This window comes from Marmota marmota, unplaced genomic scaffold (genome assembly GCF_001458135.2).
Source record: "Marmota marmota marmota unplaced genomic scaffold, marMar, whole genome shotgun sequence".
Taxonomy (NCBI): Eukaryota; Metazoa; Chordata; class Mammalia; order Rodentia; family Sciuridae; genus Marmota; species Marmota marmota.
Window position 1 is genome coordinate 8173518 of NW_025999960.1, and position 14314 is coordinate 8187831.

General features: G+C 36.3%; 1 protein-coding gene across 2 annotated transcripts in view; it reads left to right on the forward strand.

Moving 5' to 3' along the window:
• The window catches only part of Pdzrn4 (PDZ domain containing ring finger 4), a 367112-nt gene that overhangs the window by 2154 nt on the left and 350644 nt on the right, over positions 1-14314 (forward strand). The window contains exons 1-4 of one of the 2 annotated variants that reach the window (XM_048802552.1): positions 100-238; positions 960-1115; positions 2515-2601; positions 4424-4531. In XM_048802552.1, coding sequence (XP_048658509.1) covers positions 1113-1115; positions 2515-2601; positions 4424-4531 — 198 coding nt within the window. In that variant the 5' untranslated portion in view covers positions 100-238; positions 960-1112. Of the gene's footprint in view, positions 1-3; positions 239-959; positions 1116-2514; positions 2602-4423; positions 4532-14314 lie in introns of those variants that run through there. The other variant, XM_015493232.2, reaches the window with a different exon arrangement.

A 14314-nucleotide genomic window follows, 5' to 3' on the forward strand; every position in this document is an offset into this window, starting at 1 on the left:
CAGAGCCCGTCCGGGCGGGGACACAGGCAGGGGGTCACCAGGCGGCCGCTGCAGCAGCGGACCGGGGCCGGAGCCTCAGGTCCTCGCCTGGAGGCAACGTGAGAAGGCGCTGCTCGAACAGCTCTGGGCGCTGCAGGGCGAGGTACAGCTCACAGCCCGCAGGTATCAGAAGAAGTTCACCCAGTACATGGCTCATATCCGCAACTTCGCCCGGGACCTGGACCGCGGCCACCGCAGGGTAAGCGTAGAGGGAGTGGGCACCTGGGAATGATCAATTGGGGTGGGAAGAGGAATACTTAAGGAATACTTAAGAATTCCTTTAGGAGGTAGCATCTTTCTTTACTACGCAGTAAGAAGCATCACCCGCCCTGAATGTCCTCTGTGGTCATTTTCTTCTAAATGTGTTACTATTGCAGTTAGAAAGGAATGACCCTTTGCCGTTTATATTAGGATTGGAAAGAGTTAAACAGATTCAATTCCAACTTTTCCCTGAGAAGAAGAAATTGGAAAAACTCATTTTCCCATCCAGACTCTTGTTTCTCATCTTTCACTCCCACTCCATCATCTCTGCCTATCTTTTGTGTCCGTGCAATGTGCCTGAAGCAAATCCCAGAGGGAAAGACGTTACCCATAAACGACTTACTTTTTCTGTCAAACTGCCCTTATCAATCAACTACCCTCTACTTAGTTTAGGGACTGTGAGAGAAGAGGGGACCAGGACAACCTCAGGGGTTGGGAGGTTTGAAAGATGGGATTTCTTAGACCTTCTAGCTTCATCACCCTTACTCTTCCTAAAAAAAATTTTCCCTGCCTTGGAATCTCCGGAGGTTGTTAGTGGTGGTGGTGGGCGAACGTGCTTATTATGACTTGAGAAGCCTGGTCTGAGAGCAGCTACATCTATCAGCAATTAGACTGGCCCTGAGAGTCTTGACTGGGGCTGTTTTCCTTCTTTGTCGAAGCTGCTGCCCCTGATCTGCTCTCCTGGACCGCCCGCTTTCAGACGGCATAAACATGCCTCTTTGCAGCACCCCGTGTGAAGAGACTTGTTTATAAAGCTGTTACTTCTCTTCTGGAGGACTTCAGCACAGTGTTTGACATTGTTGGTCGCTGCCATGGTGAGCGGGGATTTAGCAGAACTTGCACTCCATTCAAGGAGCTGTTTTCATTTTTCAGTACTCCTGGGGAGAAGCAACCCAGACTGATTCCCATTTGGGACTGATTACTTAGTACTGCCTCCAACGCAGGCACTGAATTTAGATGTTCCTGTCTTTTAACCAAAAAAATAAAATAATAATAATAATAATAATAATAATAATAATTATTATTATTATTATTATTATTACTGAAATGAGAGGGGCTAAAATGCTTCTACCCTGATAAGGGAAAACTTACCATGCTTTAAAAGATTTGATGTTAGGATTCTTTCTCTAGCTTACATACAGGTAAATTTACAAAAATGTGAGGACCCAGAGAGAAGCCCAGAAATGTATTACTAACCCAGGTTTCAAAGTCTGATGGAAAGAAGCAGCATCTAAGAGTAATAGGACAGAGAAGTCCACACAAGTCAAGCAATGGTTTGAAAGTGAGGAGCAACTGCCAATGATTTGCATATTAACTATCAGTTTCCCAGTGCTATTCAGAAATATTTTTCCACTGCCAGTAGGGGCTGCTGTGTGCACTGCCTGGGAAAAGCTCCTGGGAAAAGGTACTGGGAGCTTATGCAATGTTATCATTCAGAAGTAATTTACAAGGATTTAATTTCCCAAGATAAATTAGTATCTATAACCAGGAATAAAACTCATCTTGTCCAATACTGTTTCATCTTACCTTTAAATTGGTCTTTACTCACAAACAGGTTGTAGATATAATTCCTATTTATTTAACTGTTGTTGGGCTATAAGAAAAGAAATACATAATATTTTACCTGGCAAAATTTTGCTTTTTTTTCCTTCTGCAAGATTTGCACAAAACCAAATAGGGTTATTATTTAATATTAGGATTACTGTAACCTAACAGATCCTGCATTAGAGCATCAATCCAAATATTACTTAGCATTTATTAAATTCCTCAAGATTTAATCCCTTAAAATTTTGTAAAGTGAAAATTTTACAAAAATCTTTCTTAGATTCACTGACAATTTATTTTATTTTCTGTCATGGAAGGGAAAATTACAAAATTCCTGTAAAGTTAAACCAGAAATCTGTTTTAAATTATGGGGAAGGCAAAATTAGATGCTGCATTTGGATAAAAGCTGCATATGTAAAAATACAAAGCCATTTGGTCATTTTTGAAAATAGTTTCTTTTTTTTTTTTTTACAAGCACGGTTGTTCCTTTTGAATACATAGTTTCAAATATTTTTAGGAAGAAATTAACCCTCAGCCACATTCAATAACCCTTAATTTTAAGCTTTTCTCCTATTCACATTTCATTTATTTACCATTTTAAAATAGCTTCACATTGTATTTGTTTTCTTTTATATTTTTAGCTTAGTCAGTTTATCCCTTTTCTTCTAGGATGGAGAACAGAAGCCATTCACCATCGTGTTAGAAAGAGAAAATGACACCTTGGGATTCAATATTATAGGAGGTCGACCAAATCAGGTAACCCACCTTCTTAATATGTTACTCTCTTGGCTTATAAAATAATAGAAGTCTTAGCTTTCTTTTGTGGATTTAGGGTCAGAAAAACAAGTAGTTTCATCTTTAAAATTATACTTGTAATCAAATGCTGGATTCTTTAATGCAAAATTTCCAGTATGTACCAAGATTTTCTTTTAGAGAAAAGTAAAAATCAATGGCTAACAAACTGGGTTCCCCTAGCTGCTTTAAAAAAAGAGAGATACATTCCACATTTTATGTTTTTTGGCACCATTGGCAAATTTCTTAAATAATCTTATTGCACAATAATATGTATAGACAATTTCTGTTTGATATTAGGTGATTGTATTGTCTGCTTATGCTTCCTATCTATTAAATCAAATTTTTAGACATTAATGCAGGCTGGGAAGTCTGCATGTTGAATGAACAGTTAAACTCAAGTAAGGGATGATTGTTTTCACAATTATTTAGGAAACTCCTTATTAAAGAAAGTTGATTTGAAATATTTTTAGCTTCCCAAATCAACTTCTTCACTTAACTGAATGAACAATGATCTCCACATTAATACCAGTGGCTTTCAAAATGCATATTATAAGCTTATATACTATAGTTGCTAAGCTTTTTTACATCCTTCAAATTCTACATCAACTTAATTTTTACCATAGCTGGGGAAAGGTAGTAAAATTTTATAAATTATATTCTTTAATTTACACAATAAACTGCCTTGAAAAAAATTTGCATTCTACATTGCAAGTGTCACCCAAGGAAACTGTCATAGGGTTGTTGGCTATATGCTTTTCAAGTTAGGATAGTGATGTCCTGTTTCCTCCTGTGTCTACGATGCAGCTACCAAATCTAGCAACTCACCATTACTGTGCCTCTGCTTCTAATATGGTCCCCATGCATGATAAAAAGACAGAAGTCTTGTCATATCATTTTTGTTCTCTTTTCCCCCAAGGAATACTTTTATAAATGCCAGTTAGGTATTTGACATTTAGATAACACTGGATTTTTTTTTAAAGTCTCTTAAAACTCATGTTAAGGCAGGTTAATTAAGGAGAAGTTATTTTATTTTACCTTCCATGAAGTAAAATGACATTTCAAACTATATAATGATCTATCATAGGTAATGAACATTTTTTCTAAAAAAGTTTTATAATATAATTGGTTTCCTGAGACTGGATAAAATGTCCTATTTGAACCAAATGGCCATATGTTTGAGTTTCAGTCATGAGGCACATCGCAACTAGAAGCAGGCAAAGATCAGCTTTGAATGGATTTCCTTGTAGTTTAGTGTTGATCTTTGGGGATTTTACACTTGAGCAAGCTCCCAGCCACCTCTGTGAATAGACCTAATCAGAATTGTTTCCAAATTTGTCACATTGAGGGCCTAACTCATATTTTCAAATATAAGACCCATTCTCAAACATACTGTACAATACAGGCTGGATATGCTTTGTTTTCCTTCTGTAACTTTATCACTCTTTTTATTTAATATCTACTTTAGAAGTGTGATATTATAGAAATAAGACCTAGAAACCAGTCAATCTTACCTTGCACATGCCCTTTTCCCCAGAGCTTTTTATGTGTAGTTAAAAATGTGAAGTGAATAGATAATCTCGTCAGAGTTGCTGGACTTGTTCGTTACAGCTGTCATCCTGATTAATTATTGGTTGGTGTTAAGTAAGTTAAAATTCAGTGCCAAATTCCCAGCTGAGAGAGTTACATATTTAAGGAGGACTGGCAATGTTACATTTAGAAAATTGTCCTTTATAAAAATGTTACTTGCATATTTATTTCTGCTGATGAGTATATTTTTTTATAGAATAATCAAAAAGAATCATCTACTGAAGGAATTTATGTTTCAAAAATATTAGAAAATGGACCTGCTGACAGAGCAGATGGCTTGGAGATTCATGACAAAATCATTGAGGTAAGATAATAATAAAAGCTACACATGACCTATAAGATAATATTTTAAACACTTGAAATTTCCAAGCTTATTGCTTTACCTTGGTATGGCCTTATTAGAGTACATATCTAATGCAGCAGAGGAGGTATTACTTTTTTAATTCTTCACCAAAATGTGAAACTCTATGATGATACTTTATTAATTAATAGATATTGGAATAAAAGATTAAAATGCTTAAACTTTTCAAATGTGTTAATGAATAACTCTTTTAATAAATTGTCTCTTCCATGAACTGTAAGGATTCTTTTACAGTTATTAAAGAATTAATTTTGTAACATTTCAAAGGATGATAATCTCTGCTCAAGGACATTTTAGACAAGGAAATATTGCTATTTTAACTTGTGATCAGAATATGTAGAATTTGTAATAATTTATACAATGCCTTCACCTTTACCATTTCTTAGTTTAATATGATTTCATCATCCCATATCCTTTTTTTTTAATGTTTGAAAAAAATAGGAAAGTAGCTTTTTTGTCCTGTTGAAAAAAAGTTGGTGGAAAACTTTTATTTTCTCTCATGTATGATACAACTATATTGTATTTGGTGATGATATGAGTAAATACCTTTATGCTAGTGATATTGAACTAAAATGTGGAATTTGGGGTTACTGCAGTCTGCCATCTTTCTCCTTTGTATGTTTCATTAACCAATTGAAATGGTATTCTTTGGCATTACCAAAATGATTAGGTTGCTTTTGTCAATGGATTTATTTCCAATGTATTAGTAAAGGTAAAGGTAGAAATTAGTAAGATTTATTTGACTCCACTATTTTTTAAAAAATTCTGTTTATTCTGTTATTTAGTCACTGATACTATCTTTCTGAATGTCTACATAAACTCTCTGGTTGGAAGCTATTTTTCTTTATTAAGCTTTGGATAAAGTTTTAGATTTTTATTCAGTATTTGTACACAACTTGAATTTTATATACATTGATATAGGATAAAAGCAAAGAATATGGAGGAGCCACTAGTTTTCTGTCTGAGGTGTGAGGGGGGAAGAACGCATAATATGTAGAACTTAGCTGACTAGACGCTTTGGGAAGAGAAAAGCGTTACCTTGGGCTGAGAAGGTCTGGGTTTCTGTTGTTTATTTGTTTGTGTATTTTTAATCTAAAGAGTTCTCTTTTATCAAGGTTTTCTGCTTCCAGTTGTATAGTCAAAAAAGCACAGATTGCTTTCACTGTTGCTATCAGCTTTTCTTGACAGTTTGCCTACTGAAAACATTTAGAAGCTATAGTTTCCAAAATTAGAATTTTTCTATTTCTACTCATGTTTGTGCATTATATTTTAAAGAACAGCATAATTTAAACGAAGTTGTCCTCATTATTGTCTGCCTTATCTCTAATGCATTTTCATTTTTCCAGATAAATAGAAAATGAACACTTATATTTTATGCTATTAGAAGGGCTGATGGAACTGAATTACATACATTCAATTACACACACACACACACACCACAGAAACAAGTACTGGCAATTTTAAAAGTAATTTATTCTAGATTCTAGCTGGGTAATAATGTTATAGATACTTCATTAATATTGCATTAAAAGGAAGGAAGAAGAACTTTTATGTTGCAATACTTTTGTTAATTACTCAGTTTTTGCTTATGTAAAGAGGCAATTCTGTAGTTTTACAAAAACTATAGTTGATAAATCCAGTGCAGCTAAAAATCTATATAATATGTTACTAATGTATGCAAGACTAGCTTTATTTTTTTAAGATAAAAGAAATCAACCATGGGAATCCAAATGGAATTTATTACTAGCTGCAATACTATTATTATTCACCTTGATTTGCATATATTAGCAATTAATGACAAGGACTTGAAACTTTTCTTATTTCAATATGAATTTTTCAATGTATCTTTTATGCGAGGATGCATTTGTATATATGTGTGTGTGTGTGTGTGTGTGTGTGTGTGTGTGTATCCCACACACATGAAATCACTGTAATGGATTACTGTGGTCACATTTACAGTTAGGAAATGAATTAGACATGCATATTTCTATAATGTTGTCTTGTTAATTAGCATGAAATATTTTAGAAGGAAAATTACTAGAAATAAATACATCATATTTAGTTGCTGTCAGTTTTTTTAGTGGATAGATATTTGTGCGACTTTTTTTTCTTTTCTTTTTTTATTGATTTTTTTAAAAAAATGACAGCAGAATGCATTACAATTCTTATTACATGTATACAGCACAATTTTTCATATCTCTGGTTGTATGTTGATGCCAATTCATGTCTTCATACACGTACTTTGGATAATGATGTCTATCACATTCCACCATCCTTACTAATCCCCTACCCCTTCTTTTTCCCTCCTACCCCTCTACCTTATCTAGAATTCATCTATTCCTCCCATGCTCCCCCTCCTTACCTCACTATTAGTTAGCTTCCTTACATCAGAGAAAACATTAGGCATTTGTTTTTTGGGGATGGGCTAACTTCACTTAGCATTATCTTTTCCAAACGCCATCCATTTACCTACAAATGCCATGATTTTACTCTCTTTTATTGAGGAGTAAAAACTCCATTGTGTATATATGCCACACATTTTTTTTATCCATTCATCCACTGAAGGGCATCTAGATTGGCTCCATAGTTTAGCTATTGTATGTTGTGCTGCTATAAACATTGATGTGGTTGTGTGTGACCTTAATATCTATTTAAACAAAGAGCATATTTGCCTTGTGCATATGTATCATAAAAGATCTTTATGGATTAAGAAAAGTTAAACATGTGAAGCTTGTCAGTTATTTAACTTATCTATCATATGGTCTCAATCAAACTTAGTGGTGTGCAGCTAATGGGAAATCAAGAAGAAATGTATCAATTTATTTAAAATACACAGAGCCAGAAAAACAGATTTTTAAAATAAAGACAGTAAGTTCTGTTTTGTGATCAATAATTTGTTGATTGACCAAATTTAATAGATTTTCTCTTTCAGTTTTTGAATATCAAATGGCTATGCTGATTTTAACCTAGAGCAACAAATAAATTCAGTAGCAGTGTAGACAGCACAAATATTTCAAGTATTACGAAACTATCCATACAACCTAACTGCCCCAATATATTGTGAGAACTTATCTTTTAACTGATTGTTTCAAGATCTACTCAAAAACATTTTAGAAAACAAACAAAAAATATGTAAAATAACATAATTTTACTAAATCACTTATTTGAATAAGAAGATATGTTAAAGATTTGGTCTATTATTGGTTAAAATGACTTTACTAATACTCATAAAAACATTGGTCATAACAATTTTTCCATTGTTAAGCAAAGCCCAACAATTCTAGAAGTATCATTTTAAAAATCTAGATTGTACTAACGCTGATGGAATTAACAATCATGCAAGAATAAAAAATATCACAGTCACAAAGTAAGCCCATGTTGTAGTTTTCATATCACAGAAGACAAGTTGATTTTTGTGTTCAGTCTCCACAAGCCACCTTGTTGCCCAGTTTCTAAGTATTCCCACATCCACATTTGTGAAAATATTCACTGTTTGAAAAACTGCTCTGATATTTGATTTGCAGCATTAGGTAGCAAACTGTCTATCTCTGGAGAGTGAAAAGGCCAAGGAAGCTTCTTGAAATATCACAGGAATCCACATAGACTAGGCATTTACTCATATGCATGAAAATAAAAGCATATTTTGCTTGCTATTTTTTTTTTTTTGCCTTTTCAAGACTCAAAAGGAGCACAGAGCCTCTTTGCTATTAGAAACTTGAACACAGTTCTAAAAGAGGCTACTACTGTTGCTGTAGTTATCATCGTGTTAGGATGCCTAATGCATACATGGGAAAGAGCTGAGAACCAAAGTTCTCTGCTGCTGTCAATAACATTGTTCCTGTGTTATTACTGTGATGTTGGTAGCAGGTACTGTAGACATAACCTAAGAGTGCGAAAAGGTGCACAGCTATTTATGGCTCCTTGTTCACTTTCTTGCCCCACACCTTCCTCCAGCTCCCAGCCAATGCTGTGTAACAGAACAGTGCTGGTGCAGGGTGGTTACCATTCTTCTCTCCACTTCTGGAGACCAGAGGAGTCTGTTACATCAATACTTTTGGGGAAAAAAAGCAGTGTTTTCAAATATATATTTGTCTTTTCTATATTTAACTTGAAATGCATAGTGAAACACAACTAAAAAGCCATTTTATTTTTCTTTGCAAGTAGTTCCCGGACTGAACAGTGACATTGTACTGCTTTCCATGAGGTGCAGAGTTCAGTACTAGAAGAGGGAACTTACTTGCCAGAATGTAATTATACTTTCCTTTAGTTCTGTAATATTTTCACTCCTGGATTTTTTGCCATCACTCCCTGCACAGCTAAAGTAAAAAATCTTTATTAGCTCTCACATTTATTTGGCTAAAGTTTTGCAGAGTAGTTTACAGCTGTTAAAGGAGGAAAATTAAGTGCAGATCAGAGCTAGACACTTTTAAATATTTAATCAGATCTACTTGATGCTTCTTCTGTGTATTTCTGATGGCACTTCACACCCCACATGCAGGCCTCATGTGTTCATTATAAGAAGTATTTGCAAGTTTTGTAGGTCATCTGTAAAACTAGTGGGCAGGTAGTATTTTTGACAAATTATTGTTTAATAATCTGAACACACCACTGAATGCTTCAATAGAATAATATCCTCATCCCATATTTTAAAAGTGTATTTTAACTGTTCAAATAACAAACTGGTTGTTTGAAAGAATGAGGAAGGACCTAAAAGCAATTATACTTATTCAAATGAATAAGTGAAATTTGTAAACATAATTTAATGCTACTCAATCAAATGTAGTTTCAGCAACATAATGTAGTTATTATACAATTGTATATTTTAAAGTATCTTGAAAAACAGTGTGTTACAGTTGAAAGACGCCGAGATCTGAAATCAAGGAGACCTGGCTGAAATTTCTGTCCTGGGAGTTAAAATTTATGTGACCTGACCAAGCCAGCTATGCCTCAGTCTCTGCACTATTCCGTTTCTGTATATACAAGTGCCTCCCCCAAGGGAAGATTTGGGTACTTCACTATTGTGTATCTACTGTATTTTATTAAGTTTGTACAAGTAAATTTTCTCCACAATACAAGGAGGGATATCGCCACTAGTTCCTTCTATTTCTTCCCTGGGAAACTCCAGGCTATCAGCTGCCAACTTTCAAGTCATTCCTTTGTGTATAGACACATGAGTTTAGATGAAGAAATGGTTTTAGCTTGTGGATTTTCACATATCCAAATGAATACCCAGAGGCAAGAAGAGCTGTAGGGGGACTTTTGTAACCATGTGGTTATGAGCTAATTCATTCATCCAACAAGTATTTATGCATTGCTTCATATGTGCCAGGTGGTGTGCTCTGTGTTACAGAAAAGATCACTAAGACCCCTCTCTGCACTCAAGTGGCTGAAGGTGGAGAGCTGTTTTCTGCCCATGAGAAACCTTTCCTTGAAGTTGCCACTTCAGTTCTTAAAGATGTAAATGGACATTACTGTCTTGCCTTAGTGGATTGACACTATGGGTTAATTTTAGTTCTGCCATCATTCTACAAGTAGTTCAATGCATTTTTAGAAATCATGACATGGGTTAGTGAAGTAGTAGAATCTGGGGGTGTGAGACAGCATTGTGGTTCAGGAAGGAGTACGGTCTCTGAACTTGAGTCTTGGCCTTGAATTTGTGCTAGATTATAATGGAAGCTTTCTCAAATTCTCTGTTTCTTTCCTGTAAGTATATGTGTCACAAGAGGTAAAAGTTATGGTTTAACATATCGCCCAAGGGTTTATACATTGGACACTTAGTCCCCATTTTTGTGGTAGTCTTAAGTGGTCACAGGACCTTTAAGCAAAGGGAGTCTAGTGAGAGGTTATTGAGGGCATCATCCTAGGAAAGGATCAAGGCAGTTTTGTTGGACTCTGACTAGTTCTCTCTAGAGCATTGTTTTAAAAGAGCAATATTGGCCCCTCCCTGGGCTCTGGCTTCCTGCTTTGCCATATGACCTCTCTCTTTAATGTGTATTCCGACTGTTCTGGTGCCATGCCTTTAAACCTCCAGTACTGTGAGCTGAATAAACCTCTTCTTTAAAGCATCTAGCCTCATGTATTTTGTTATAGTAACAGAAAATTGGCTAATACACTAGTCCTTTCTATTTTCTGTCTAAATGATCATTTTTTTTTTGTCATTCCACTGAGTTTTCATTATTAATAAATACAGTTTAAATTTACAAAAGAAAGGCTGGGAAGGTCTTTATGCAACTGAGCTTTAGTGTGTTAAGTACTGGTATATTTATTGTAAACTTGTAAGACATAAACTTGGGTTTGATTTATTGAGGGCTAAGTTCCCATGAAAGGAAACCAGGCCCCCACATGACTGTGCCAATTGCATACTGCATTACCCCATTTGGTGTCCTTCTCAGGAGGTCTAACTGTGCTTGCTAGTCTCCTCCTCACAGCACCTGTAACATTATCACAATTTATCTTAAAATGAGATACAGTGTTGATTTTAGGTAAATGTCAGAGTGGGCTGTGTGTTACTGGTTTTCAACCTCCTTTTTTTCTTTTAATCATCCTAGCCATCTGGCAATTTCTTCTTCACTTTCTATTTCTCTGCAACATTGGAAGATGTTGAGTACCATTTGAACTTCAGCTGAAGATGATGCCCTAATCTTTCTCCAGCTTTTGCCATTTTTCTCCTCGATGTTCCCTTTACTTACCTGCTGTCATTTGTAAATCACTTTGCTCACCACTAGAGGATTTTTGTTTTTACTCTTTTGCTGAAGGTCCCTCATTAGCTTATTATGGCTTGAATATGAGCTGTCCCCCCAAAACAAGAATCTTCAGAAGTGAAATGTTTAGATTATGATAGCCGTAACCTAATCAGTCTATCCTAGTTTGAATGGACTGACTGGATGGTCTATAGGCAGGTGCACCAAGGCTGGAGGAGGTGATCACTGGGGGCATGCCCTGGAAGGATTGTTATTCCTGAGGCCCCTTCCTCTGTTTTTCCTTCCTGATCTGCTATCAGCTGAGCACCTTTCCTTCTCTGGGTCATTTCTCCATGATGAGCTACCTCACTTTGAGCCCAGAGCAATGGAATCCTCTGTCTATGAAATGAGACCTTTGAAACCATGAATCCCAAATAAACTTTCCTTCCTCTAAGCTGTTTTTTTTTGTGTGTGTGTGTGGTTTGGTGACAGTGACAAAAGACTAACTAAAACATTAGCATTCTACTGTCAGCAGGTTAAAATTCAGCTTTCTCCTTCTTTTGTGGTGCCACGGGTTGAACCCACGGTCTTGGGCACACTAGGCAAGTGCTTTATTGCTGAGCTACATCTCCACTCTCCAGAATCCAAGTTTTTAGTGAAGCAAAAGGAGTTCTTCAAAACCTTTACGTTAAATATTGTTTTTCTCTCTAGATCCTCTAATATAGTCACATGAAATGCCTCTCCTTTCCTATCTTTAGTGCTCTATGTTTTTTCTTTTCTTTCCCTGCTATCTGATATTCTTTCCCAGGCTCTTCTCTAGCTGGAAAACCCCTTAAATCCTTTTACATGCCCTGAAGCCCTTTCCAACCCACCAAGCAGAATCACTTTATTATCTGTGTTGCCAAAAAATTTTTAGACCTTTTACTTTCATAGCAATTTCATGTGCTAGGGTGAATATTTATTCTTTGGTGTTCTTAAATGTGGTTTTGGTATTTTATTGAAATTATTATCCTTCAGCATTGATACTGGTAAACTCCACACATTCTGTTCAATTTCATTGAATATTGGAATAAATGAATGGATTAATCTTGAGCTCAGGATTTTAGGCATTATGGTCTTTATCCAAGGGTTTTTTCAATGTCCCTGAAATCTTGCTGGGTGGGCAGTCAATCCCTAATGGTTGTCTTAGCACATCCTATTCCTTGGTTTTGTATCTTAACTGCAAGATGGCTCAGAAATTAAGTGACTTACTCTTCCTTAAGTTTCAAGATCTCTAAAATCTAGTGACAGAGGTCTGAAGAATTTGTACCTCTCTAGATTGTTTCTTCTACCTACAAATCAAAAAAGAATTCAAGTGTGCAATGCAGGGTTTCAAATTTTATTTATGTTAATGTCTAAATTGGATCTGAAAACAGGTTTGTTGGCTTTCACCCTAATGCAGAGTTTTAGTTATTGAACTTGAAGGTCACTGGTAAAGCTGTCTGAATGTACATGATTTCCTGCAAAGCAGACTTGCAGAATATGGCCTTGGACCAAATATGAAATAAAAAAATAATATGATTAACCACAGAGGAATTGAAAAGATGAAAGATATTTTCCATATTTCCAAACATTGGAAATGTTTTGGTAAAAAGACAGAGTTAAAAACTTCCTAGAGCACTGGGATGGTCAGGGAGTATCTTTGAAGTTCTCGGGATGAGAAATGCTTGGAATAATTAACAGTAGCCCCAGCTGTGAGGACACCTGTGTAGGACTTTAAGGAACAATTCTCACAGCTTGTTCTGGGAACTTTTTTTTTTTTTCATAGAGCAAATGCTGCTGATTCCAAGTAGATTTTACTTTTTCTGAGAAGATATGTGAATGGAAACATTTCTGCTCTTTTCTAAAAATCCTGTTTCATCCCAGTGCCTTGAGAAAACATCCCAAAGAAGAAAAAGGCAACTGGCAAGTGTGGGGTGGATCTGGTGCTTGATCCTCTTAACCCTAAGAATTTGAATTATCCTGTCCACACCAGAATCCAGTGGCCTTATGGGTAATATTTTGAATCACTTCCCTCTTCTTTTTGAAGCTGTTAACTGTGTTCTGAAGTAAAAGCAAATGATTCTTTTTTGTAATCAGTAACTCAAACGTGATTCATTGTTACCTTCAAATAAAAAATGTTCCCCTATATAAAAATTATTCTTTATGTGGTTTCAACTATTTTAAACAATTCTTTATTACTATAGAAGATACAGAGGTATATATTCAGCTCACAAAATTAGATGGGCAACAGACTATAATCACTTTATAGATAGGAGATAACTATTTTTCATAATATAGATTAGGAAATACTTTATCACTGGGTAGATAGAAAAATATATAATGTTCAATTAGAATTTTTCAGATATTTTTACCTAAAATTAGGTAATTGGGTATTTTAGTCACATAACCTGTCACATTAAAAGAAACAATACAGGGGAGAAGGAAGATGGCGGCGAGGGGAGTGCATTGCCCCCGTGTGCTGCTTCACTGTGTGGGAGTATGACAAGTCAGGACGGCTAAAGGCTATCTTGTTAGGAATTTCCAGCAATAGTGGGGTGCTCCGGAACCTGGAGGAAGGATTTCCATCGCACGAGGATCGGCTACGGGGACTCAAATGCGAGAGGTTTGTCGCACGGAGGGTAACACTGCTTATTCAGCAAATCGCCCCGCGGCTAGAGTCTGCAGCGCGCGCTGGGAAACGAGGAGATAGCGACGCAGGGATACAGCGCTGCAGTTTCTGCCAGCCGTGCAAGCACCGTACTCAGGGCTGAATTCTGGGTTCGAGACGGGGGAAGGAAGCGGTCCATCTCGGTTCTCCACACCGGTCAGACCACAGAGGAGGCCAGCAGCCACCATGTTGGAAAGCTGACAGGACTGACCGCAGCTCATTCAGCCATAGAACAGGTAATTTCAGGCTGCAATTCGCCTGCGGCTTGCAGACAGATTGCTAGGGTTCAGCGCCTGGGTGCTTCTTAGAACCTGATCTTATCGGAGCGAACACCAAGCGCAAGGCGGGTGAGTTCCG